This window comes from Melopsittacus undulatus, chromosome 7, assembly GCF_012275295.1.
Source record: "Melopsittacus undulatus isolate bMelUnd1 chromosome 7, bMelUnd1.mat.Z, whole genome shotgun sequence".
NCBI classification, from domain to species: Eukaryota; Metazoa; Chordata; class Aves; order Psittaciformes; family Psittaculidae; genus Melopsittacus; species Melopsittacus undulatus.
The window spans coordinates 49393476-49421357 of NC_047533.1; the positions used below are offsets into that span (position 1 = coordinate 49393476).

Below are 27882 nucleotides of genomic sequence, written 5' to 3' on the forward strand. Positions count from 1 at the left end.
TCTTTTCAGGAAGGTTTATTCGTCTCATCTTCTTTTGAGATCCCACAGGACATAAATTAAGTTGATAAAGCACTTTATTAGTGAGGAGAATGTGGTTGAAACCATACCTCTCCCTCAGGCTTTAATAAATCAGCTATTTAGTCTCCTCTACAAGTGGTAGATTTTGATTTGGCATAGCCTATCCATCTGAAATTAATGATTCTAAAATCAATAACTTAGGATGTTTGTCGTGTTGAACACTAAACATGCATTTGTATTTTCCAGTCTAAAAAGCTAATCTACATTATAGTCTTGGGCCTTTTCTGGATCCAGGCTGCAATGGCTGGAAGTGCTTGCACTCTGTCCCTGAGAGCCAGCAGCCTGGGGTAGTTGTCTGCCAGGTCAGGTTTGCAGGACAGAAGTGTCGTACTGCACACATCCCAGTAGAAATCTGCCCATGTTACCTGGTGGAAACAGGAGAGAAAGCAGTAATTTTAGTTGGTAATCTCAAAAGATGTAACTGCTACTGACAGTATCAGTAAACTGCAAAAATGAAACATGGACTGAGCTGGTTTGTGTAAGGGCTTTTTTAAGCCTATGATTATAGAATGTGTAATTAGGTTGTAGTGCAAAGCTTGATTTAAGTAAAAAGTGGTTGAATAAAGCCCTTGTTACGAATACTACTTGCATTGCAATATTAATCTTCCTTGCTGAAACTGTGCTGCAGGGAAGTGTTTTGATTAGTTTCTGAGCAGTTTTGGGTAAAAAAGTGGTTTACATTTTCACAGAGTTATTTCCATATTGTCCTATAAACTGGTCAATGATTGTAAGTGAGGTTCTAAACTCCCATCTGTTTTGACTAGTACCAAAATATTTATAATGTTTTTTGTCAACATACTTCTAAACTGGTTTAGAAAATGCAGATCCTAGTCCTGGTTTGCCTCACTTCTCTAATAGTACAGAAAACAGTTTTCACTTTGCAATTGAGTGACTGATGGTAATAGCAAAGAGTTACAAGAGTGAGGAGAATTGTTTCATGGGCTGGCTTGAAACCCAGACATACAACAATAGTCAATGCATTTATTTTTCTGGCAACCTGATTGGAATAGAGAAATGAAAACTATACTTACAGACTTCCCTACCAGCCAGGTGTTATTCCCTAAGAAAGTATCCAAGTCTTTCAGTAACTCGGGTGCTTTGTTCGTGAGGATATTATCAAATGCTTGTTTCTGGGGGATGAACAAAACACAAAGATGCACAACAATGCAGAAGGATAGCAGTCCACAAAATTGAATTTTTGGGGTTTCTTACTTGTCAAAAAGAAAGCTGACACCTGAAAAGGGGGACAATGAAATTGTTTGGTCTGACCCAAACTTCGGAGGATGGCCAGTTCTCTTTGGAAGAAGGAATGTGTTAACATCCAAGTCAGGATTAATACAGCAAACTGCAATTATGTAAGGTAAGTAAAGAAATACAGAGGATACACTTGGATACATGCAATGGGGCACTGTAGAACTTAGGAAAGCTGAAGTAATTGCCCATGAAGTGGCTTAGATGCCCAAAACACAGCATTTGTGGCTCACTTGAGCCATGACTTAGGCCTTAATTGCTCCTTTATTGCACAGCTGAGAGCTCCTGGATGCTGAGACACAAGGTGTGGTCTGATGCTCCTCATTTACCTATGCTAACAGCCACCCAGCTGCATCAAGATGGGAGCCCTGCCATAGATATGGGAAGAATCCATCTATAAAACAGACTCTCAATGTCTCATGGTCTTTTTGGGGACTCTTGGATGCTATGCTTTCTAGTGCACAGGGTCTCAGATTTCCAGAATCCCTTAAGCTCAGTCTTTGTGTGCTGTCAGATGCTGGTCAGTTATCAGCCATTCTCATGTGAGATGTAGAACCTGGGTTTTGAGCTTTTGCTGGGTTTATCTTTGGACTTTGCTGTTAGCAGGTTATTCTGCTTTTTTTATCTTCACAGCAATGAGATTTGAGATGGTTAAAATATGTTTTTAAAGGCTGAAGTCTGCACTGAAGGGTATGGACCTTATTACTTCTATGTTAATGGATGAAGCATGAGGTTGTGTATGGTGGTGTTTCTCTGTTAGCTGTTCCTCACAGCAGGAAGTTTTAAGGCTAATTTAAAAGGTTAGCTGTTTCTTTTAGAGAGGGAAACTGGTTAATCCCAGTAAATTCTACTGGTAATTTTAATGCTAGTACTTCTAGTAAATGCACCATCCCTGGCAGCGTTCAAGGCCAGATTGGACAGAGCCTTGGGTGACATGGTCTAGTGTGAAGTGTCACTTGCCTCAGGCGTGATCATGATGATAATGACCTCTCCCAGCTACAGAAGTATGCAGTCAACCAGTGACAGTGACGGGGACAGGACCAGGATCCATCTTCTAGAGTGGCAGGACCTCTTGTTTCAACCCTGGAGCTCTCCAGTAAGGCATAACAACGCTATTGCAGGGCCAGCTATAGTTTTGTATGAGGGGTGTAGGTGAAGGGAAACTCTGTCTCTGGCACCAAGGGAGCTTCCACAGGCAGCATCCACCTCTGCCCCCTTTACCTTGCTTGGTTTTCTCTTTTCTGCTGGCCGGGTAGCATAATGCATTCTTTCATCTTTCTCTGAGGGATGTGTGTTCCGGTAAACACTTGTCCTGGAGAGGTTTTCTGACTCGTGTGTGTAAATTACTTCTATCAGTCTTTATAAGACGGGACTTCTACCACAAGGTGGTAGCAGTGGATCCGGGAGGAAAGAGGGAGAACAGCTAACATCGGGGAAAATCAGCTCCCAGCAAGTAAGCTTCTTGATCTTCCTCGGTCCGGAAACACTTGCATGCATACGTGCATACAGGCATATAAGGGCTTCATGAGAACTCTCTCCTCTTTTAAATTAGCCAGTGGTGACATGGTCTGGGTCATTATTTTGGAGAACTGCTTCACCGTGAGCTGGGACACACGCAAGGGTTACAATGGGAGTTTCCCTGTAAAGGAGTAGCAATAGGGCTGCTTCTACACTAGCACGTTAGCAATAGTGTGGTTGTTCCTAAATGATTAAAAATCATGAGTCAGGCTCCTCTCCCCATATTAGGAAACTTCAGGAAAGCACTAGGAAATTAAGCAATTCTTATTTTTGAACACTAAACCCTCTGAATACTCTCACATTTTCACCTGCAAGATTTCATAGCACTTCATATTGTTTCATTATTTATTATTGGTTTGCGGCAACATTTTGTGGCTTCTGAAATCACAGAATGGTTTGGTTTAGAAGGGACCTTAAAACTCATCCAGTTAGAACCCTCTGCCATGGGCAGGGACACATTCCACTAGAGCAGGCTGCTCAAAGCCCCGTCCAACCTGGCCTTGAACACTGCCAGGGATGGGGCAGCCACAGCTTCTCTGGGCAACCTGTGCCAGCACCTCAGCACCCTTATAGCGAAGAATTTTTCTCTAATATCTAACCTAAATCTACCCTTAACTTTGAAGAAATGGAATGCAGCTGCACCCACAGCAAATGATGGGACCTATTGTTATGCTTTCCTAAAAGGGTCAAGTAATCTGCTCAGGTCAGAGCCATTGTAATGCAGGAGTTAACTCACCCATCATCCTCTTCCCCCAGCAGCTGGTCTGCATGCTTTCACTTGGGGCTGTAGTGAGAGAAACTGGACTGATGTCAAAAAACAACCCCAAATGCTGTAGGACTTGCCTGTAACTGTGTGTTGAAGCAGCTGTGGCAGCATGTTAGCCTGGTCTCAATATATGCAGAGGTACTGCATAGGACCAATGAGGGACCACAGGGGTCTGACAAGCAAGGCTGCAGCTACAGTGAGGGAAGTGGTACCTCCCCTCTTTAGCAGTACCCATTGCTCGTAATTGAAAAGCATTTGTCCCTGGCAGCTGATATTATTGAAGACTGATACTTATTAAAATTCCATAAGAAATCAAGGTGCAGAAGCACAGAAAGAAGATGGGCTGGGGCTGTAATCTTCTTGAGTTAGCAGAAAGAGAAATATTCAATCGTAGTCTGTCTGCAACATGATACAGGTATTGCATGGTGTTGGCTGGGGTTGTGTCCGGTCTTTCCCCTTTGAAGTGCAGTTTGATGTATGCACATATGGCACCCTTGATGGCCTCATTTCCACCAAAGGTGGAAAAAAATCTGAAGGAGAAGGTGGGAGGGAGCAGAAGGCCTTGGCTGGATTATCCTTAAGGAAGAAATACAGAGCTCCTCCAGCTCTGCTTTGATGAGATGAGGTGATGGATGCAGTGGTTGACACATGCAGTGTCTCCAGAGGAGATGGTCAGGTATGGAGTCATGCCCTATGTGTTATTTTTGTTTAAGCTAGTGATTGTCTTACTCTCACGTCCTGGTTTTTCTCTGCCCAAGGGAACAGTGTCATGAAATCATCAATGGTGTCCACAATGGCATCAGCAAGTGCCTGTTCCACAGGTGTCTGACCTGCCAGACCTGTGGGAAGCAAGCATATGAAGGGAGGTTGGCGGCAGCATCAACAGGAATTTCTGATACCTCAAAGGTAAACTCTCTTCTTTGTGAACATTTCCATATATATATATGCTCTCTAGAGGCCATTTGATGCTAACAACATGCATCTGACCCCTTGCTTCCAGATGCAATCTCATCTACCCTTGCTCTTTTCCCCCCTCCAGCCTCATACAGCCTTCCATGGTAGTGAGTTTTCATCACCTGAACCCCTAGCCGGACTCCTGCTTCTTCATCTTCTCTGCCTTCAATTATGCCAGCACGTTCAGTGAGGCTTAGCACTAATTCCTTTCTGTTAATCTTTCCCTGTCCCAGCTTTCAATGTCCTTCTCCATCTCATGGTCTTTCCCTCTTGGTCAATACAATTTCCTGCTTCTGTGAAAGTCCGCTTCCCTTTCCCTCTCTCCTGCTGATTCAGCCCCATTTAGAATCTTCTTGTTACACCCTGCTTGCTTTTGATCACTTCCTTGTGATCAGACAGCTTAGCCTGACTTTGTCTTGTTTATAAATCTGGTTTCCTCCCGTTTTCCTGTGGCTTGCCTACAGTCCTCTTAATGCTGCTACTTTTCTCCCGCACTCTCTTTTCACAGACCTGTGCTCATGCTTTTACCTCTGTGCACATGCAGGTCATCTTTCTCCTCTTCTCTAAGACTCACTTGGAAGCTCTGTGTTTCCCATAAACCATATACCCATCCTTTTCCAAGTCATCTCCTGTATTGAAACAATATGCTCTTGAAGGTGAGAAGTGTGCTTCCCCTTTGGGGCATCAAATCCCATGAGCCTTCAGTAAAGAGTTGTTGTTGATGGGCACTGAAAAATTATATTTCTTAATTTTAAGGCATTGGTGACATGTACGCAGACTTAATGGCAGGACTAGCAAGTTTGACTATGAAGCTGAAGAGACTTCTTGCCCTTTCCATGCATGCTCTTTGTCTTGCCATAGCTGACAGTGTGACCAACACTGTCAGACTAGAGTGGTCTGAATGTGCTCCAGAACCCTGGGTTTTGTGGCTGTTGAAAGATAAGGGGAATGCCTAAGTCAGAAATCAGACTGAAAAAAGAGCACAGGTCCAGATCAGCATCCTGCCAGGAGGTAGGGAAGAAGGCAGCATGAGTGGAAGACAGGCTTTCCCATCCATTTCTATTACCATGTGGATGTTCATCATTCTCTTCTCTTGCAAGTGGTAGATTGTATCAGGGATGGAGGAAACCAGCAGGAGCACAGCATTGCAGGCTGGCTGTGCCCTGAAGAATAACTCTGTGCACTTCTGCTTGTTTCCTTAATTGCAAAATGTGGGATATTTTGATAGGTGGGTTATGTCTCTTTGCTCAGAGTATGAAAAAGTAGGATAGTACTCACTTCCCAGCCCCAGTCAGCAGTTTGCTGACGTTCAGCACACCATGAACACATCTGCCTTCAGCCAGGCCAGTTTTGCAGATGGTTTTGAATGACAGCTTGCTGACCTAAAGCAAGCCCTGACTACTCTCTTCGGTTACTTGCATTAGTAAGTCTTATATCACCTTATCTACCCAGTCGAGTACTTCCCTAACATGTAAGTATTTAAAGATACAAGTGATGTCACCATCCGATCTAATCTCTCTGCCAGCTCAGAATTGCTGCCTAAATCTGCTTCAGAGTGCTCTGTCTGCTGACTGTGATCATCTCTAATGCTTCCAAAACCTCCTCCTCCTGCACTCTCTGGTTAGCCTGGCAGCTCAAAGTTTAACTTCAGGGGAAACTGCCCCAAAAGCCTCAGGGAAGCCACAGGTTCCTGCTTTGTGTTGTTCAGTGACACATGAATAAAACTCATTGTCTGGAGGAGTAAGCCCACACCCCAGGTATTATATGCAGAGGAAACTCAATCATACCTAAGGGGGAATTTCTGAGTTCTTCTGTAGGCACTTTACACACAGTGCAGATACGGAGCTGAGCTACCTGAGTTTGATTCTGAACAGCACAGCATTTCACAATATGGATTGTTACTTTGAACCTTGTCTGTTTTTTTACTTTCTGCATGACCTTTGAGTGACTTCAAACTCTGTCACACAGCATCCTAACAATGTGCCTTGCTCTACTTCTTCTTTCTGACCTTGGAACTGCGAGGGGATGTAGCCCGAGGTCTCATCAGGATTACAACAGCAGCCCCAACCCAGTGAGCAAAATTGGCATCAAATAATGGTAAGGAAGGCCATTGAATATGGGCATGCTACCACACAGTGCTTTTTAAAACCATCACTCTTTGAGTGGCACCTCTAAAAGCATCCTATGTGATATGTTGCTTTTCTGTGGTTAGCATTTGGTGCTGACAAACTAAAGATGCAACAACAATCTGATAACTATTAGCTGTTTGTGCCTGGGAAAAGCCCTAGTACCATTATTGCCACATTGGTGTTGACTTCTACTTGGTTGAGCTTGCCAAGCTGTTGATTTGTTTCTATTTTTGCTGTGAGTGTATTTTTCCTGAGGCTTTAAAGGTGGGTGCAAAACAGAGCAAGAAAATAGTCAAATGTGTTACCTGATTCTCTGGCAAGGTATCTTGCTATGGCCAGGCTCTGGTGAATGGTAACTCCGTCTACTTCCAGAATGGGGATTTTGCCGAATGGGATAGCTTGGAGGAGAAAGCAAAAAGGAAAAAACAACCAAAAGTTAAATCACAGCCTTTAATGGTGGAAGTCTGTAATAGCTGCACTTCTACCACTTAAGCCCTGTTATAGCACGTAACAGTATTTCTGTATGGAAATGCATGGACTGAAAAGAACTAAGGTTGAAGATATAATCAGATTACACTGTAAGAAGGCAGCTATAGAGTAAAAACCAAGTACTGTGTTTCCTATTTCCTAGGCTTGTGCTGTAAAGGCTGAATGTGCCCCTACATATCCAAAATTCTTTGTTCAGGGAAACTTTTCAGTAGAATCTTGGTTTTTCCTTCACTTCCCTGCTTTTTCCTCCCCAGGAGAGTGACTGCTAAGGTTAAGCAAAGTACTACTGAAGATTTGCATGATCCAGATGGGGTATGAAGACTGGGTAAAGACTACAGAGGTGCTTTTTCATTTACACTTGTTTTAAATTCAGCAGCAGTCATTCAGAGAAGTTATCTGTATTTTAACACTTACATTGTGACATTTCACTTGACAGTCATCACCAAGAGACAAACACATCCTCCATACTGAACCACAAATGTTAAGATACTCAAATTTAATTGACTTGGCTTGGATGGGGAAGTCATGGGGGAGAAGCCTCATAGAGAAGAAGCCTCCATATTTCAAGATTAGGGGGAGACAAACTAAGCGGCTGTCATGGATAGCTGTTAAGATCATGGATATCTGTAAGAGAGTTTGAGATAAGAAATCAATCATACTTTTCAGTTATTAATTTAGTAGCATAATGTACATGAAAACTTGGACTGCTGTTTTGCTACACTACAGAGAAGCTGCTGGCATGATACCAAATGGGGCTGGAACATGAGAGCAAAGCTTAAGCTAGGAAGAGCTGTAGTGTTTAGGGCAGTGAAATCTGCTCATGGGACCCTGGTGCTGCTCACCAGAGGAACTTTAAATCTCTGCATTTCAAGGAATGTATTTCATAAATTCCAAGTATGTGACTGCAAGTGCTGGTCACAGCCTAATGCTTTGTACCTGGTTTTCATCTGGATTACTTTATGTATGCTCATCTTAAGACTGTAAAAGGACAGTAGCAGAAAAATGAGCATGTTGACCATTGGAAACTTGCAAAGCACTTTCCAAGAGAACTTGGTGTTGTCTTATGGGACAGATGGAATGACACTTCTACTCCCTGAGTGGTTTTTAGTTCTTAATGAAAGGTAATAAATAATGAAGCCTCATGTATTTGTGTTGTGTTTAGAAAGCTGACTTAATCAATGATGAACAGTGCCACGTGGCTCTGTCATTTAGCATGCCGTGTGTGAATCACATCAGTTACAAGATCTTAGATGTCTAATCTGTATCTGCAAAATGAATTTGGCAGCTGCATAAGACATCCAGGTCTTCTTTGTGCGATTTTTTTCCCCTTGCATCTGAACACACTACTCAGGGTACCTTTTATCCCTCTTAAGTTTAGCACACTGTGAAGATTAAATTTTGATACTGATGACTAGAAGAAGCAAGTGAGCTCAAGGAGCATTAGCTGCTGTACCCCGGGAGAAAATGTGTACTGCTACTTGTTATTGAAATGATAATAGACATGTTGCACAGAAGACTTCATATGTTTATTATCTAGCGAGTAGCAAGGCCCTGGTAAGTCCATGTATTGCTTCACTGAGAATCCAGAGAGAAAATGATGCATTGCTGAAGGCTAAACTGAAAAGCTTTCTGGTTGTGAAAATGAGAAGAGCCTTGGTTCTGTGCTGTGGATTAATGGTGCAGAGTGCCCTGAGCATCACTGCCTCCAAAGCCACAGAGCTGTGACGGAACATTTGGTTATGCAGGGTACCAGCACATCTTTCAAGCAAGTGTGAGTAGAGGGGATGAGAGCGTGCATGGCTGCTGGAGGTTCCAGCATGGCAGCCTACAGCCACCATCAGATCCCCAGACCACACGGGGCTGTATACCAGTGTCTGACAAGAGGTAACAGCAAAAGTGCATGCAGCTCGGGAGCAATAGCAGCTGCCCCTGACAGAGTTAACCAGCCTTTTCAGAGGCCCCCGTAGGAGTGCCACAGACTGATGCAGCTTTGGCTAGGTCAACTAAGCCAGTGACTAAGCCAGCCTCTGTGGCAATAACTGTCTAAATGACGATTGATGCTTGGGAAACTATGGTTGCTTCATCTAGAAACTGAATAGAACATTTCTGCTGTGTTTACATACAGGGGAAAATCTAAAAGCCACAACTCTGATGTTTCACTTTATCAGTTGCAACAAGGAAAATGAAAGATGGTTTATTTGTATAGATATATTACTTCTTAAGAAACCTTTACAGCAAAAGGAGGGAGGCATCTTCTTGACAGTTGAGGAATATGGATTAAGGTGTGAAAGGCAGCTGGGTTGCAGAGTGGTTGTAATCTCTCATATTCTGTTTCTCAGGAATCTGACCATTTCTGGATTCACTTTTTTTTTCCTAGTAGTTGACAGAATTAAAGAGAATTGCTACTCATTCCTTGGAAACTTGAGTAGTGCCTACAAAATGCTTCTTCCTCAGTGCTGAGCTACTTTCATTAAGATCTTGTTACTCTTTCCTGGAAAAGAAACTGAATTTACAGTTAAAAATACAAATAGAGCTTTGCTTTGTGTGCATTACAAATATTCATATACTTGCATGATTCTTAATGCAAGTATAGGATTAATAAATGAGAGCGTATTTTATTGCACATTGTCCCATGTGACTTAAATGTCCAAAAGGCATTATGCTTTGATTTATAATGAAGCTTGGGTTTTTTTTTTTTGCTAAGAGGCAGCATATCTATAGCCATCATTACTAAACAATGGATTATCTTAAGCATAAGAAATGGTAAATGGGAGATCTTGCTTCCTTTCTTGTGTGTTCAGAATGCCATTTGATTTTTTTCTTATAAAGAAAAGGAGGAAAAAATTTTGATTTGAACATAAGCTAGTGCTTATGCACACTTGTGCTGTGCAGGTCATTGTAAAAATCATTGTTTCTTCTTGGGTTCAGGGTGTGCTGTTCTTGCATACCAGAAAGCACGGCAGATACCCAGCCTGCTTTACAGCTGAAGCAAATATCAAAGAACAGTCTAGGAGCAGAAAATATTTATAGTACATCTCTTCTCTCTTGGGCAAAAAGATATAATGGCTTATAAAGCTGAATTTTCAGTCTGGAAAAGATAGGGAAGGGGAGAAATCTCTTTGCCTTTGAAGCTTTATTATCCAAACTTCATGTATCAAGACCAAAGGTTTTAGTAACCTGCAGTGAAGTATCTCTTTGCTCTTGTAACTCATAGAACCATAGAATAGCTAGACTTGGAAAGGACCTTAAGGTCATCTAGTTCCAACCCCCCTGCCATGGGCAGGGACACCTCACACTAAACCATGTCACCCAAGGCCTCATCCAAAAGAACAACATCCTATATTGATAAATTCATAGCAAAACCAGAAGATTAATTGATTCCCTATGAAAACTTGAGACTTCCTTTGCCAAGTGGAGGAGGGTGGATTTGTATCACACAGTTCATCCTAAGGCAGGATGCGAAGAGCCTTCAGGATGGATGGGTGCAGTTTGATTGCTGGAGGCAAGGTCAGGGTTTAACAAACTACCTCAATGTGACCTGTAGACACCTTGCCTGTAGCCCATTTCTTGAAGTGTGACAAAATCCACAGCCATCTACACAAGGGCTCCTTGTGCACAACAGAAAACCATCTGTCTGTACATAAGTTTGAGCTGTGTTACCCTTAAACTCATCGATATAGGCTTCTGTGGCTTGCTTTGAGTCTCCTGTGGTGCTTTTCACCCCAGCTCTGTTCATTGATAGCATATGTTCAAAAAACCTCTGGGCATGGCCAAATGTGCCATGTGTATAGGCATTGTATCAGAACTGCTAATTTTTACATGGTTTTGACAAAAGAGACAGATTGCGTGACTCCAGATGAGCAAAGCATACAGGTTCCTTCCTGCCAGGCTCCTGCTTTAGGCAAGCAAGTGAAAGAAGTGCCACACGAAACTGGAATGTGAGAGGGATCTCAACTGGGGAGAATGAGGTTGTGGGGGCAAGTCATGAAACAACATGTATCAGAAAGCAATCATGAATGAACAGTTAAGTCAGAGTAGTGCAGATTGGAAGGACATGCATGTCACTTGGCTAGTTTTCCTTTAATCTTGGTCGGTTAGAGGGCTGCTTTGTGCTTGTGTCAGTTTATAGCCTTGTGTATCCATATGGATGGCATTTCCATGCTTTTCAAAACAATGTTGTCTTGCAGAGTTTCTGACTCCCACTTGAGCAAATGTATTTTAAGGAAAACTAGAAAAATCTTGCTGTTATCGTACAAACAGCGTCATTTCTCAGGCATGCACGAAATACGTGACCTTTCCCTTTCAGTTTCTTATTGCTTTGCTGCTCCTCTGAACTAGAAGGTGCTACAAATGCATGTTGATTTCCAGATTTAGATTGAAAACTCACTGAAGAGAGGAACAGGGTTTTTAACAAGAATGCTGTTTGGATAACTAAAGTTAGTTATCCAAAAAAGTTAGTTATCTCCTTCAAATTGAACTTCATGAGCAAACTCTTACTTTTCCTGTTATCTTGGTTATTCATTGGTTTTAACATTGAATGCTGGCATGAAATCTGCACAGGTTTTACACTGTCCATGAAGAAAACATTGACACAGAGAGTGAGCATAAGTCATCGGACCAATTTGCAGTTTCTCTTCTCATTTTAGGAAGGACCCATTGAAGGACCTGTGAGGTGTTCAGGATTTGGATTAATTCCTTTTTAAGCTACTTTAGTTTTGGTTGGCTTTTGTGAATAAAACTGTGATGTTTATATGGTCTGCTGGATGCTGAGCAGGGGAGATTAGGCCCAATGTACATTAAAAGCAAGGACACCTGTGTAAATTGCCTCCATCCCATTAAGTCCCTAAGGGCTCTGATAATTGTTCCCATCCTGGCATGCCTATAGGTTCTCACTAGTGTTGTTCAGGCCTTCCCTTTGGCTATGAGCTCCTTGCTCATCCTCCTGGGCATGACTCAGTGGATGGTGCTCATGTGGGCCAGTTTATTCTTCAGGGACAGGGAGGGGAAACACAACACAGCTGTGCATAGTTTTGTCCTAGCCTGGTAGCTAAGCTGGTGGGCTGCTGGTGTGAAGAAACTAGCACTTGGTGCTGTGCTATGCTTCTCCCTGCTGTCCTCCCCTAGCCAGTGAGGAGCCCCTATGCAGGTACAATTTTAGTTTTCTCCTTCCCTTGGCTCTTTCTTCCTTTTCCACTCAACTTCATTCTTCTTCTTCTTCTCATCTCCGTTCTTTCCTCCGCACACTTGTTCTGACTCAGCTTTGCTTCCAGAAGTGAGTTTAGGTTCCCCTGTTTCCCTCAAGCTGACCCATCCTTTCCCATACTGCCTCCTGCCTCTACTGAAACCATCCACAACCTTGATGCTAAGCAGCCTGTGTGTAAGCATTTAACTGTTCCCCAAAACCTGAAGAATTAATGGTTTTGCTTAGATGGATGCAGTAGTCAAAGTGGGTCAAAGATAAGGGAAAAGAAATGTCACAGCCATGCTTTTCTTGCTATGATGTCTCTGCCTAAACAAGTTCTCCTTTTGCCTTGAAAATTATCAGTAACTGCTTTTCCTTTTCATTCATATTTAATTGGATCATGAGGAACAAATACAAGAAAAAGCCAAAACAAACAACAAAACATATCGCACTCTTCTGTCTAGGTCAAAATTAAACTTTCAGCAGCTGCAACTCTGATTTCTACTTTATTTATCTATGTTATGTGATACATTTATTTTCTGGTTTATATGGTATGATGATTTGGCTGGGAGGTGATATTTGTTGCAAAGCCTTACTTTAGTTTGTGAAAATCAATGAAGCAAACCTACCCTCTGTGCAGAGACCTGACTCCTCATATACTTAGGCAAATTTGAATTCTCTGGTTTGTTCCCTTAGTATCTCATAAAACATGAAAAGCTCTCCTTGTCCAGACTTCTGCCATAAGTAATTTTTATTTTATCCTTTTTCATCATATTTGAAGTTATAAAATAGAGGGACATTACATTGTACTTGCAGAGTCTAAAGTCAGAACTGGGTTTAGATCTTTCATAGTCAAGTGTGTAAATGCAAACATGGTGTATGCACATGTGCATAGCAATCTGTCAGATATTTCTTGCTCTCACTTCAATATATAATTATGTAATTAGTTTAATTAATTGGACCAATGTTTAATTATTTTTGAGGGTTGCAAAATAAGTGGTGTACCAAACTGTTATTACATTAGCTGCCTCTACATCAAATACAGCTGTAATTCCCCTTATCATGGCTAAACACCTTTTTGTTTCCACCAAAATAAGACTGGCTGGAATCTGCTACTTTACTCCTTTTCTGTCTGAAGTAAACCCAGTCCAGGCAAAAATGGGGAAAAAAAGCCTGATCTTCATAAAAAAGATCTGAATGCAGAATATGAATGCTAGTAGTATAGAAGATCTCTCAGCAGAGTGAACTATGCTTCTGGTATGTGCAATGGCTTGGGTAGATTCCCTCATTTCATATCTGCCGTCGAACACAACAGTAATTTAAGGTTTTGTTTGGCAAGGGTCCTGCTATCTGCTTTCCTGAGGACTGGCTTTTTCCTTTTCAGCCGCTGAAGCACATTTTGACAATTCAGGGTAGTAGGGAATGCAAGTGGTTTGTTTCCTTTACAGGGCATGGTTCATCTCTGCTGCATGCAATATTGTTGTGGTATTAAGACACAAACCCTATACAGCCTAGTCCCTAGCTAGGAGGTAACCATTTCTTGTGTTGAGTCATAGACTGGCGAGTCAATGTTTAGGTATCTTAAACTAGGGAAGTGTCTGTTGCTTGTCTTGTACAGTGTAAGGCTGTTTACTAGGAAGCCCTATTGCTACCTTTATTCAGACTTTTGCTGAATGATTTTCCTATGGGAGATTACTTTGTCTGGAAATACCATGACTAATGATTGCTTCACAAAGGAGGAGACAGTCGTCAGTTAGTTGATCTCCAGGCGATTTCCTTAGCAGCATTACGTTGTTAATCATGCAAACAAGATATCTTTACTCTTGTTTTAGTTGAGGAACCTCTTAACTTGCATGCTGTCTGCAGTGCGGATGCCACTGGTGGCAAATGCTACCATTACATTAGTGCTTGAGCTAGAATTCAGAGAGCCTTCCAGAAACAGAAATTAGCATCCTGGTATGAGATGTAACAGCATTTTCAGGCATGCATCCAGCTATTTCTTTGTAGGTGTATATTTTCCAGGTCAATTAGTAGAATACATTCCAGTTCCCATCCACTGACTGCCTGGGAGTCTACAAAAGCCTGAAATTCAAAGAACTCTTAGGCCAACATAAATTTTGCACAGATGATTTCACAAACCTGAGAGCAGCAGCTCCCACAATTTACGAAACTCCTTATCTGCTTTGGCATTTCACCTCGGGATCAGCCCCTGTGAAAGGCCATTATGCAGAGAAAATGAAAAATCTCACTTAACCCTTGGTAAACCTGCTAACAAGCTGTTCACTCCACAGAAAGAGGAACAAAGACCCCAAGGGTTAAATGACTTATCCAACACTCATTAATGCAGCATATACATCTACAAACTGTGTGTCTTAGTATTTCTAGGGTGCCTCTGCTCCCAGCATTTTCCTAGCTATACTCTGTAGTGAAAAGTGCTGTACATACAAAGCTTCACTGGGAGGTTTATGATGTGAGAACATAGGAAGTGTTTTTGCACTGGCTCAGATGTTAGGGACATCAATATTCAAAGAGAGATGCAATACCTTCTCCTTGTCTGACAGATCTGCTGTTAGAACATCTTGTCCTGGGATATTAATGCCTCTGTAGCCTTTAAGTGACTATGTATGCTTTGCCTTTTTAATTTGTCTTACTTAAAAATCAGTATGTAAAACTCCACATAGAATTGTACTTTGCTAATATTATCTGAACCTTGGTTCAGAATCTAAATTTCTGTGTGTATATGTGTGAATAGTTAAGTATGAATAAGGTCTATGTAGAGCTCCCCTTAGCTCACTTTCACAAGTGAATTCTTGATCTCACTTTTAGTTTCTACCCTGCTTCCCTGAGAACTGCAGTGGGAGAGTAATAAGCTATACCACATGGTCAACAGGCTTAAGCTCTTACAAAGAAGAGTTTTCTGAAGTCAGTCATCCCTCATTGAAAAATAATACCCTGTTTTCACTGCTTCATTTACACTCCTCTCTGTGGATTGTGAGCCAGTGCTTTCCAGATTTGGCATCATGGGCGGCTTCAGCTGCCACCTGGAGAGCAGAGGTGCTTGAGTATTTGTCATTCAGGTCACTGTGAACATTATGGGAAAAGACCAAATTTAACTGCACCCTACAAGAATTTGGTAGCCCACTGGGTGGGCTTATTAAACAATGTGAAAACCTATCAAGACACAATGCTTGATTAACAGAAATCACCTTGTGCATTACTTGTGTCTTTTCCTCAAACTAAAGGATCTTCATTCTGGATGTGAAAAGTCACAGCCTGTTAGTAAAATACAGGTCAAATCCATGAAATTAAGGCACAGATAGCTCTGTTTTCATATTCTCAGTCTCCAAACTCAATCTGCTTAATTTGAACTGAGGCTCATTTAATGAACAGAAATAACAAATAGCTTTAATAGCTGGGGAGAGGTTACTTTGGCTAAAAAACATGAAATGAATGGGGTATAGCAGCATGCAGAAGTACTCTCAGAAGGTCTGGTAGGGCTTGTTCTTAGGAACAATTGTTTTCTAGCACCTCTTTTGACCCTTTGTTTTCTCTTCGCTGTATTGACTTCTTTCTTTGTTTTCTATCATCACTTCCTCTCTCTGAAGACCTTTCTGGTTGCAAAGGGGTGTCCTTGGCACTTATTTCCAAAAACCAAGGTGCAGGCTTCAGTGTGTTATTTCAGAACAAATCCTCCTAAGTAGCTGAGAAAATTAGCGTGCATCTGGTTAGCTTTAGACAGACAAAGCTGAACTGAATTGATAAGCAGTAAAAGCCCAGCCGGTTGACAGCTGATTGTCTAAAGATTTGGATCTGGACTTGTGTGGGAGCATCAGAAATGACATTTGTCTGTGTAGACAATAAAATGCCCATATAATTAATTAAAGAAAGGAATTACATGTATTTCTGCTCATGAAACATATAAGAACCTCTTCATTTGCTATGCTTTTTGACAGCATTTGTGCTTTGGGCATAAGATGTCATGCTACTTACTTGGTTTGATTTTGGGCCAGTCTGCTGCTTCTATCCTGTGGTCTTCATACTTCTTGCCTGAGTAAGCAAACAGGTAGCGGCTGATTTCTGCTCGTCCTCGCAGATTGAAGTATGTCAGCTTGTACTGAGGCATGCTGGATCCCTAGAAAGGAAGGCACCATGTTGTTTTAGAAATGAGTAACTCAATTCCTATTTGCAAAAGTGCACCGTATGCTTGTTTTTGAGACACATGCTTGTACAATGCAAAGGACATATTACAGGAAGACATCATGTGTTGTGCTTTGCAATCATTGCGTTAGTCACACCTTTTTGTTCTGCATTTGTCAACCACAATATTCGGACGTGGACAATGGCAGTTAAACCTGCAGTTCCTCCTTGTGTATCTCCAGAAAGATGGTTTGAATTTTTTTAACATATTAAGAACTTTCAGTTTTCTTTTATTTTTCTTGTGACTCCAAATTTGGGCCATTTTTATAAAGTTTTTCAGAGAGCAAATCTGAAATCACAATTAACAGAAAATAGCTGTTGTCTTGAGTAGCAATTTTGCTCAAGCCTGCTTTGTTCAGCCTCTATTGCTTACAGAGATCTTCATCCAAGACCAAATCATAGGAATTGCCAAACTGTTGTGAATTTTCTCATTAACTATTACCCTAGTTGCATAGGCAATCAGCCCAAGTTATTTTAGAAGAGAAAATTGATTTGAAAAGCAGTCAGCATGGTTGCTTTGGAGAAATGGTCATCAAATTCTCAGTTTCTTGTATAGAAGCCAAAAGAAAACCTGAAATGACTTTGCTAGGTTTTCATATGATTTTTTTCCCCTATAGTTCTAGTTAGGACTCATCTAACAGGAAAGCTCTATTTGGCTCTTGGTGTAACAAGCAACAAAAGAAAATGTTAATGAGTTTGATTGTACAATAACAATGATGCAGGAAAGATAAACAGCTATGTCTTCTTTAAATCAAAGTAGACTTTTAAACTCTGCACACAGAGCACCTTAACTAGGGAGATCTATGAGCTCAGCTGAGATGTAAATGTACTGTCTAAAGGAAACTAAAACAACCATCCACCTCCTCACTGAAAGCACAACCCTGTCTCCTTTTGGTCTTAAAGTAGACCTTGCATGTCGTTTACCATCTTTTTATATCCATCAGATTCAGAGTGTTAGTAATAAAGCACGCAACACAGATCATCAGCTCCAGGAAAGAAAGGGAACTTTTTTGATGAGTAAGTGCTACTACGTAACCTTGCAATAGAAACAACCCCCTATTTAGTCATCTTGCCTTTGAAAACATATGCTTGAGGGCAGATATATCATCAGCTTTCACTTTAGAGGGAGAGGCTTTTTGTTCAGAAACTGAAAAAGTTTGCACTTAACTCTTGCTGACAAGAGCAAACTGCCTTTGCCACTTACTCCCCAAAAGTCAAAACATCAACTTCCCATCCTCAGAGTGGCAAAGGCAAAAAAAGAAATATCTACAGCAAATGAATACACTGGAGGCTGCTTAATTCAGAATGAAAGTTACCTGTTCCCCTACCACACACAGCAGGGTCAGAGGAGATTAGTAAATGGAGATTTTTCACAGCTGATAGCCCAGCAGAGAAGCAGAACTAAACTACCCATGGAGAGATCTACAGATACTTCAAAACAAGGACATCACTACAATTATTATTTTTCCTTTTTCTTTAAAGTCAAGCAAGTGCATTCCTTTGCACCATATAAAAAAGGGAAGCCACAGGCAAAATTAGTTACATTAGGATGTGATTTTTTTCTAGATGTATTAGCCACCAGTCTGTGTATTGCTTGGTAAACAGTTTGCAGATTACAAGTGTAACTCTTCCTATCTCTAAAGAGAGAATTTTTGCAATTCCAAATTTTTCAAGCAAGTTTTAGCTAAGCGGCGAAACTTTGTTATTCCATTTTCAAATTCGGTGCCCAGATTTATTGCTATTTATGTTTTATTGTATGATAAAACTATGTATTATTATACTTTATTTATACAGGATGAGTTTGGATTATATGTCTACAAAGCTAATGTTAGAAGAGAGGATGAGTTTGCAGATTTTTTTTTTTCCCACCATTCATCCCTGTTTCTGACTTTGGTCATCTGAGAGCAAGGAATGGCATTTTTAAAAGCATGTGTTATCTGAGGTTCAGTTTAGACATGACTTAATGATTTGGGAGTCAAAGGGGAGAAAAACCCCCACTTGGTTGTTACTTTTAATTTTTCTTTAGAGGCAAGCAAGTACTACTGATTCAATTTGCATTTGGAGAGGATATGACCTTTAACATGCAGAACCCACAGTGTGTGCTTTCCTTCTTTGACAAACAGCCATAGAAGTTCATTAGCAGAGAGCTGTTGACAGCTGAAAGGCATTTAGAAGCACAAAAATAAAAGGTCTCAAGGTAGAAGCATAAGGAAGGCAGTGAACAGCTACATCCACAGGGGGCTGGAGGTGAGTGAAGTGTAACATTTCTGGTGGTGAGTGTTTTGAAAGAGTCTAATTCTTACTGTGGAAGAACTTTGTATATAAAGACATGTATAATCAGGAGTAGTGAGATGATGTAAAGAAAAGGGAATTTTGGCTGAAGATCAGGAGGTCTTTTTGGCTGTTGTAGTAGACGGTGGAATATTTTGGTCTGTCAAGGAAGCAGTGGGAACTATTGTTTGAAACTTTTAAAGCAAAGCTAAACAGATTTCTAATGAATACACCATAAAGAGTAATCAAACATTTGCAGCGCTGATGCACATTTAAGCTTATGGATTTTTTTTTTCTGTCTGTGAACAAAAAAGTCCTACGGGGGGTTTACCAAAAATACTTGACATTTGAAAGGTCTCTATAGCTTTATTGTAAGCGTGTTTTTGTAAATGTTTGTAGGTTTTATTTTTTATTTGTATTTATTGTGAAATGTCAGGAGTAGCGCTTCCTAAACAGTTACAGATACTTTTCTAAATGAAAGAAAGGGTTGTGTTGGGAACAGCTTTTGGCCAAACATTCAAATTCAGTTGGTGTTTTTTTTCTTTATGCCCTTTTACTTTGTTTCCCAGTGTGTTTTGTAAAAGAATGGATCATGAGGAACAAATTAAATCCGTTTTAAAAACATCCAAAATCATTAAATAATTGAAAAAGGTCACTTCTAGGGGAAAAAAAAAGAATCTATTCTGAGACTTTGAGTTTGTGCTTTAGGGATTTTTGGGGGGAGACCTGTGGGAATCTCAGCCCCAATTTCATGACATAGTCCCAATTTTATGACATACTACTTTCAAAGCAGTGAACTCAACTAATCTAAATTTGCTATTAAATTAGCTTTAATACTTTAAAGTTGTTGACCTGCTTAGCTGATTTTCTAGCTTTTCTCTGCAGCTTTCTTAAAGCCAGCTTAACTGGCTTTAACATACCTTTAAACAGAAGATTAGTGGATCTTGTGACTTAATTCAACTTTTGGAGCCCCTCTGTGACAAAATCAAAAAGGAAAAGAGAAGGTAAAATATGTGTAAAAGGTGGCACCCTCTGTGTCATTAATGAGTCAAAATTCCGGTTGAAGTTACAAGTGTCTCAGACCTCTTAGAACAGATTTCAAATCATTTCTGTTCATATCTTTACGGAGGTACTATGTAACCTGCTGCAGTTCAGGGATACTTTCATCAATTTCAAATCAATTTGAAAACTTTAAGCAAGATTAGGGTGAAAAAACAGAGCCCAGGAAGGGACCAGCCTCATTCTCTGAGAACTAAAATGCTGAATTTCAGATAGCACTAATGCAGAAGAGAAAAAGCACTGGCAGACTGGAAACTGTATGAATGCACCAGGACAATATAGAAGCAAACAGTCCTGGTGCCTGCAAGTTGTGCAATACTTTCGCTTTCACTGGATGACAGTGTATGCGTCCCTGCTCTGTTTTAAAGGGTAAATCACAAGTGCACTGCCTGTATTTTGCTTCCTCAAGATGAGTTTATGGTGTGTGCCCAGTGCAACTGGAGCACGCTGCTTCTGCCAGACGGTGTGCAATTCTGCATTCCCAGCCCAAGTCTTTGTCCCATGAAAACTGGACTTTGTAGACGAGCAGGGTTTGTTTCTGCTTTGGAAAATCCAGCCTTCAAAGTAATACATGGAAATATTACTCAGGCTAATAACAGACACTGAAACCTGGATGCAGGTACTCAGTACGTGAATTCAGAAAACAAAAGAAGAAGAAAGCAAAAGGCAGGACTTTATTTAATTTTCTTGGATAAGGTTATTAATATTTGAGGAAACAGGCAGCAGAGAGCTTTTCCCTGAGCTGGGAGCAAAGGAGGAGAAACCAGCTAATTTGAGCTATTTGTTCACATCCATCCAAAGTCTGACAAATGACCCTGTGATTCAAAGTCCCTTTTAATTGTACCTTGCACTGTGAGAGATTAAGGGTTTCCTTGCCTTAAGGTTTCATCATTGACAGAAGATTTAAAAAATCCTAAATTTTTCCTCTAGGAAGCAAGACCAGTAGGGTTGGGTTAGGGATCATTTGTGTGTCCGTAAAAATCTGGAACTCGAGCTGTCTGCCTGGAAGAGATGATGCATAATGCTGTATGTGTACTTTTTTAATATGGAATGTCAGGGTTCTTCATTAATTTAGGAGTCACTTATGGAAAGCACTGCACCTAGAACCTGACACAGTGTTGCCTTGGCCATGAGCCTGCCTGAAAAGGGGAGCTGAAGGTCTTGGCTACCTAGTGTCATAATCCTCACTTAAATTGCAGCCGGACCAAAATGTGGGCCTTGAGGGAGCTCCGTTTCCTTTCCTTGTGCTAATACAGCTTTGGGCTGCATCCGTAAACTTGGGGCCTGTGGTTGGCAACCAGGAGAATATGCTGGACCTTTGGATCTCCTGGTGGAAATCCAGTGCTTGCTGTAGGGCCTTTTCTGATGAGAAAGGTGAAAAAGTCCCTCCAAGGACTAGTGACTGATGATCCGGGCAATAGATACCTCTGTGGATCTTATTACAAGATTCAGCTGTCTTACCAGTTTGGAGTGTTTGGGTTGCTGGAGCTGATGTTATACTATTGTTTTATAAAATCATGAAAATGGAATGTATAATAACAGTTCATCTTCCACTCACATACTCTTACTGCCAAGAAGCATCCTGCTTTATGAAGTGTGAAACAGAGTTCATGCCCTCTCTAAGCAATAATCTAGCCAAAGCTGAAAAGCCTGGAGAATATTTCTTTTGTTTTTGTTCTTAGTGCTGCTTTTAAAGCAGTTGCTGTTTCTATACAAGGTGTTTCTGCAAAGTTTGCCTGGAAATTTGTTGAGTAGGTTTGAAAAAGATGCATACCCAACAGCCTGAGCTGGGTATCATGCTTGGGTGGAGAGGGAGCTGCAAGTTGAGGCAATTCATGTATTTACTCATCTATTCCTGTGATGTCCTCGAGGTACCATGCCACCTATGTGGCTTGAAGGTCTTACAACCAGTATCAGCTGAAGATCAATGGGGACACTGGCATTTCAGAGGGAAAATTATTCCTTGTCTTCCTTACTCCCAGTCATAGGGCCTGGTAGTGTTAAAGTCCATTAGGAAGCTCATTTTAGAAAGGGAAAGAAGTTGGCTGCTGTAGGAGTTGTTTTTTAATTTGTATATACAGACAGAAGAGTCTTTACACATTACAGGAGAGCTTTTCCTTAGGCTATTAGCTCAGGATTTTTGATTCTGATCCTTAGGGATTGGGGAGAGTTGTGTTACTTTACATAGTACCAAAGAGAAAATTTTAACCAGGAGACTTATTTTGTCTTATTTGACCTGAGACACATTAGGAATATAAAGTTCCATTTTGCCTGTCTTGCTTATTGTCTTTCTCGGATATGTGAATTACTCATGCCTGGAAAGCCAAGTGTTGAAGCAGATTTCTCCTTCCTCAGTTAAAAAAAAACAACAAAACAACACACGTTTCCCTGTCCAAGTGAGTCTTCCTGACTTCACTGTTTAAAATTTTCAGTTTTCAGAGGAAGGAAGTGAAAGACAAGATTTAAATAGTTATAGTAGGAGACAAGTGAAAGAAAAGCTTCCACAGCCATAACTTTGTGCAACTTGCCGTTTTGGCAAGCTAGGAAAGACAGAAAGTGTCAATGTCCAATATTTCTTCCTTTCTATTTAACTAACCTAACCTAACGGTCAGAAAGGTTTGGGGAAAGGCATGCTTAGTCATCTTTTCCTGCTTGAGCAATGTCAAAAAGGGCTGCTGGGAAGCAGCCTTGCCCTGTTTGCAGGGCATGGTCCAGCTCTTGTGACTGCTGATCAAATCGGTTACTGCAGGAGCATTAGATTTTTTTCTCTGGGATGAAAAGTTACTCTGTCTAAAGTGTCTCTGTGTTTAGATTTTATATCTAACTTCAGGGCTGAAATTCAACACAGAAATAGCCTCCTATTGGCCATTTTTGGGGAGAAAAGAGTTTGATGTTAAGAAATACATCCATATCAACAAGAACTAGCCATGTGCTTGCTGTTGCACCCTTCTGATTCCTCGCTTTTAAAGAAGGTTGGTGGCTGCCAGGTGATGGCACTGGCTTAGTCCAAGCAGTTCATCTGGATGTAAGTAACACTAAGACAAATAACTTTTGCAGTTCCCTGGTAAGAAATAAGAGATATAGTAGGTATGTTATGTGGTATAGTCTCTGAATAGGGTAGCTGGTGACTTTGGGATTCTCATTAAGAAACAGAATTGAAGAATCAAGATGGTGCTTTCTTTTGCACAGCAAAAAGTAGAAAGGCTTATTTTCCCTTTCTCAAGCATAACCTTCTTTTAACTTGGAGTAAAAAATATCAGAGGCTTAAGAGATATTTTCAGCCTTTGAAAACAAAAAATGATTTTTTTCTTTCTGTTTCTTGCAAAAAAAAAAAGTTTCTATTAATTCTGTTTTTATTGAAGAAAATAAGAAATGTTCTTCCCCCCTTTTGGGGGGAGATGGTTTGGATTAATGGAAGACTTCAAATCATCCAGCAGAAGATTTCCAAAGCAGTCTGTGTTTTGACAGCAAATAAATTGAAAAGCTTTAGTAATTCTATCTAATTCCTGTCAGCTCTCAGTCTGAGATAAACTTTTTATGAAAAACAATGTTCTCTTTTTCCTGCTTTGCCCCAGTTATAGAACATCAGTATTTTAATTTGATCCCTTCCTTTTCTATGCCAGATAACAGTCTGGACCTTGGAGAGGAAAGAGAAAAAAATCTGCATTCCCTTTTCTGTTTAATACACAAATAATCTGAAGTAAATGCTTATGCAATTTGCTGCAGGGTTGAGTTTTGAAATAACAGATCTCAAATGTAATGGTTGTGGCCTGATACTTCTAAGCATGATTTTCAAGATTAGATATGTGCATGGCTTAAAGCATGTATATGGGGGTTTTAGTGGGATTTTGCATGTCTTTACCCAGTTGTTTGCAACCTGTGGTGCAAATCAATCTCCTAACATGAGAAGAGGTTTTCATGAAATTGCTGTGGATTACTGAGAGGTGTTAATGATATGAGTATGATAAGTGACCTGATGAGTAAGCTCTGATGGATGAGCAGGGCCTTTTGAAAGCCCGATCTGTGAATGTGTGGGTTTAAAAAAGAGGGTGTGGAGACCTGAGAGCAATTATCTCGGAGCTATAGAAAAATCCTTAGAGAAGACAGGGGGAAAAAAACACATCTGGTCGAAAGAGGAGGATTAGAAATTGACTTATTCCAAGAGAGGTTTTTGAAGGTGAGAGTCCATTGTGCCTGGACAGTGAATGGGTGGTTGCTGTCAAGACTGTTGTGGGAAGCACACCAGGGTCATTTGGGTTTCTTCAGGCTGACTTCAGAGCTGCTGCTCTTCATGTGAATGCCCCTCAGGCAGCTGCAGTCAAAACGACAAGGATTCAGACATTTGCAGTCCACCCCAGTCATTTGAACTGAATAAGCAAGGGAGAGCTTTCATGTCAGCAGGGACAAGGAGGCAGAGAGGCCGTGACAGGCAGGGCTTTGCTGGTCTGCCTTGCGTGCCAGGCTCTTCCATTTAGGGCCTGAGCATCTGTGATGACTTTGCTCTCTCTCTGATCCTCAGTCTTTTGATTTGCAGCTACTTGGCCTTAGTTTTATGTAAATAACTTTTACAGTTGTTCTGTGCCGCCTCCCAAGCTGCAGTGAACTTCAAATGAATAAATTGCGCACCTCAGCCTGTGAAATACTGGTAAATAAAATTGCAAAAGGAGAGATCTCAGGAAAGATGCAGACTAAGGAGCAGTTAGGATAACATTTCAGGAGAGACTATTTAAGTCTTTTATTTTCTCATAGATGTTTTAAGAACTCCCTGAAGCATTTTGTGGTAGAACAAAAGCCTAAATAATCTTAACTCTTGACAACACCAGTCGTTCCCATAAAACTCATGTCTTGCATCTGCCTCTGTAGTCTTCAGATAAACTGGCACCACCTCACAATATTCCTCCAAAGCAGAGAATGCAGCTGTGAGTGACTTTGCTGGGTGTTAAGTGGCTGCTGGTTTTGCCAACTTGCACCTTTCCTTGGATGTGAAAAAAAATAGCTTTTTTTCCTATCTCATCTCAGCCATGTGCATGTGTGTATGTACACGGGGGAATACAAACACTAAATCCTTCCCCCTGTTAGTCTAAACTACTTTGCTCTGAACTGTTGCATGTTGTGAGTCTGCTGTACAACTTTCCACAAATATGCAAAATTACAGACATGAAAGAAAAAGAATTAGGTGGGTTTTTCAGCACAACATGTGTTCCCTGTCACCAGAGCAAGGCAAGGTGGTGTTCACTTTGCAGAGTTCTCCAGCATCACATATTCCTGATGTCCTCCTACTCTGCCCTGGGGTGCCTGGTGCATGCCACTCTGCCCAGGAGGCAGCAGCACAGTGGGCTGTGGCACAGATCTCATGTGTTTTCAGGTATTTTGAAGTTGTTTTCACAGCCAGAGCGAGCCTGAGGAGACCCAGGACCTCACTAAAGTGCACTTCAGACATAACCAGTTGAATTGAGGGTACTAGCACCGCAAAGTGTGGGCCTACAGCCCTGAGCACAACCTGGCTAGAAGCCTGGGGAGTGCCTAGATTTGGCCATAAGTAGTAAACGTCCAAGATCCCCTCACCTACGGGTACAGACTGCTTGGTATGTAAAGCCATAACCTATGTGTCCATACTTAAGACAAAAGTACTTTTTGAGCACCAGTTTACAGCACATTTTGCCTTTGCTTATGGAAACACTAGGCAGACTCTGGCTGCAGGGCAGTGCCCATTGCTGTGGGCTTCCCACTCTGCCCCAGAGTACACTGGCACACACACAGAAAATGCGTGTTTACCTGAGGCATACAGTTACAGAGGCCAGTCTCTGGTGTCCCATATTTGTTCTTTCTTGTTGTCAAACATCAAACCATCTTTTCTGAATACCTTTCTTTGTTCTCCTCTCTTTGCCGCCTGTTACCCACATCTGAAGTGTAGATGTATCTGTCTGGTATCACTGAATGTCCCTGTTTTCTCTCCTATCCCACTTCATGCTCATGCTTTACAGAGTCATTCCAGCAAAGTTTTTAGTTACTTTTGAAGAAGTGCAAAATAAAGGTTGTTTGGTTTTGGCTTTATTTTTTTTCTCCCCTTGTTCATTGGTCTAGTTTATTTTATTAGAGTTTTAATAGGTTGGCTCCAGATAAGCGAGGTTCTCCAACATGATGGCACTTTAAAATATATATGTGGGATTTGGCAGATCCTTTTTTGTTTTTCTTCTCACCCTGCCCCTCCTTGGACTAGTTGACAAAAGGGTAAAAATCACCTGAGATTTGCAGCATATATGCTGATGTGAATAAGTAAAGCTTTTAGTGGCATGGGAGGCCACTTGCTAAGCCAACACCAGCAATACGTCAGTGGCTCCTAGGCAGTGTAATTACTTGCTAGTGAGATTTTGATCAAAGGTATTTTGAAAGTGAGCACTGTCTTCAATTACTTCTGCTTTCTAACTGCTTAAAAGAAGGTGATGTATGGCAGACAGCAACTAGAAGTCTTAAAAGAAAACCCCTAGAGCAGCAGAGTATGTTTTTCAGTGGCACAGATATGTGCTGCATTGAAGGTGGCTGGTTAACCTGCTTGCATGTACACAAACCCACAAGTCTAAGAATTGCTTTGTGTATATTTTTGGTTTAAAATTTTGAGAGCTTCAGTCTTATTTCTACCCAAACAGATTTAATTGTGTGTCTGGGTGTGCGTGCATCTGCAGCATGGACTCATTCACACTATGTATGCATCTTTAGGGAGAGGTGGATTCTGTTTTGGATTAAAGAAAGCAAAAGAATAAACAAAAGTAAGCTTACAAAAGACCTCTGCATCTATTGCAACTTTTGAGTATGAAAGAACCAGTGTTTATGAGCAGTTCTAAAGAGCATAGAAGTCCAGAGAAAATACTTTATAGCTGTGGTTTGTTTGCTTGGATAGTTTGAAATGAGCAGTGAATAGAAGATGGCTTTTAACAGATAGGTGCACAGGAAGATTATGCACACAGGCAAATGGTGGCAGCTAGAATTTAAAAGTAAAAATCATGACCAGTTACTCAGAATACCATTTTGCAGTAAAAGGCAAAAATCAACAGCAAAAAAACGCTGTGTTTTGGTAAAGAAAAAATGGAGCAAGCAGAAGCAGACTCAGGAGGTTTCCCTCTATAGGATAATGGTGGGAATTAGGACAAGAATATGTTAATCTGTTGGTGAACCAAATGACAGGAATTTAGAAAATGGACAGAACAGCACATAAAAATGACCTGGAGGAATTGGTTGGTGCTGCTTAATATAAATCTAATTCCTCTGACATTAGCCTAGATTCAGCTTGGTTATGTAAGTGAATGTATATAAGTCAGCCTTTACGTCTAATAGACTATTGCTTTGAAATGGTTTTTCACTGAAAACTCCCTGCAGAATGCCAGGAGCTTCCCCACACCAATTGCTATGCTGATGAGGTTGTCTTTTTGGAAAGTGTCTCTCTGACATGTACCCTGATTATCAAAGCAGCTCAGTACTGATAGCATCAGGCACTGGTGAGAAATGGGTCTTGCTGTAACAACAGACGAATGATCTATATTTTTGCCTCTAGAAAAGCAGTTCATAATCTATGAAGTCTGATCTTAACAGTGCATGTGATTGTACAGATGTCTTAAGTACAGCAGGCACTTTAAAGATGCCTGTAAGTAGCAAAGAACGTACACAGATGGGGTACTTGAGTTACACCTACAGCTACTGTGTAGAGCTCATGGTTATCCCTCTTTATGTCAGTAGCACTAGTGTGTTGAATAAACCAAACAAAACTCTAAAAATTAAACACTCTCAGTACTTGTTCTACACGTAGCACAGTTGGAAGAGACTAACCCCCATGCAGCTGGTGTAACAGCAGCCCTAGGGAGGGCAGAATAGCATTAGAAGAAGAAAAGAGAAAGAGAGGAGCTAGGCTGTTGCAGTAAGCAAAGCTGAAACAGAACTCACTTTGGTGCAGTGATACGTGGTCCCTTCCTCAGTGCACAGGAATCCCTCTGAGT

The 27882-nt window shown here is 41.0% G+C and overlaps 1 protein-coding gene across 1 annotated transcript; it reads right to left on the reverse strand.

The window, feature by feature from the left end:
* HPGDS (hematopoietic prostaglandin D synthase) lies at positions 1-27882 on the reverse strand. The gene is made up of 6 exons (XM_005148663.4): positions 27830-27882; positions 16358-16499; positions 7002-7094; positions 4343-4452; positions 1110-1208; positions 1-443 (listed from the first exon to the last, which is right to left on the reverse strand). The coding sequence occupies exons 2-6, from the start codon at positions 16488-16490 to the stop codon at positions 279-281; spliced, it is 600 nt and encodes a 199-aa protein (XP_005148720.1). The 5' UTR covers positions 16491-16499; positions 27830-27882; the 3' UTR covers positions 1-278.

Excerpts from the sequence above, each read along its gene's own strand:
- HPGDS (XM_005148663.4), bottom strand. The coding sequence starts at position 16,490 with ATGCCTCAGTACAAGCTGACATACTTCAATCTGCGAGGACGAGCAGAA. Across the intron at positions 4,453-7,001 it reads ATACCTTGCCAGAGAATCAG|GTCTGGCAGGTCAGACACCT; the intron begins GTAACACATTTG and ends TGCTTCCCACAG. Across the intron at positions 444-1,109 it reads CCTGGCTGGTAGGGAAGTCT|GTAACATGGGCAGATTTCTA; the intron begins GTAAGTATAGTT and ends TGTTTCCACCAG.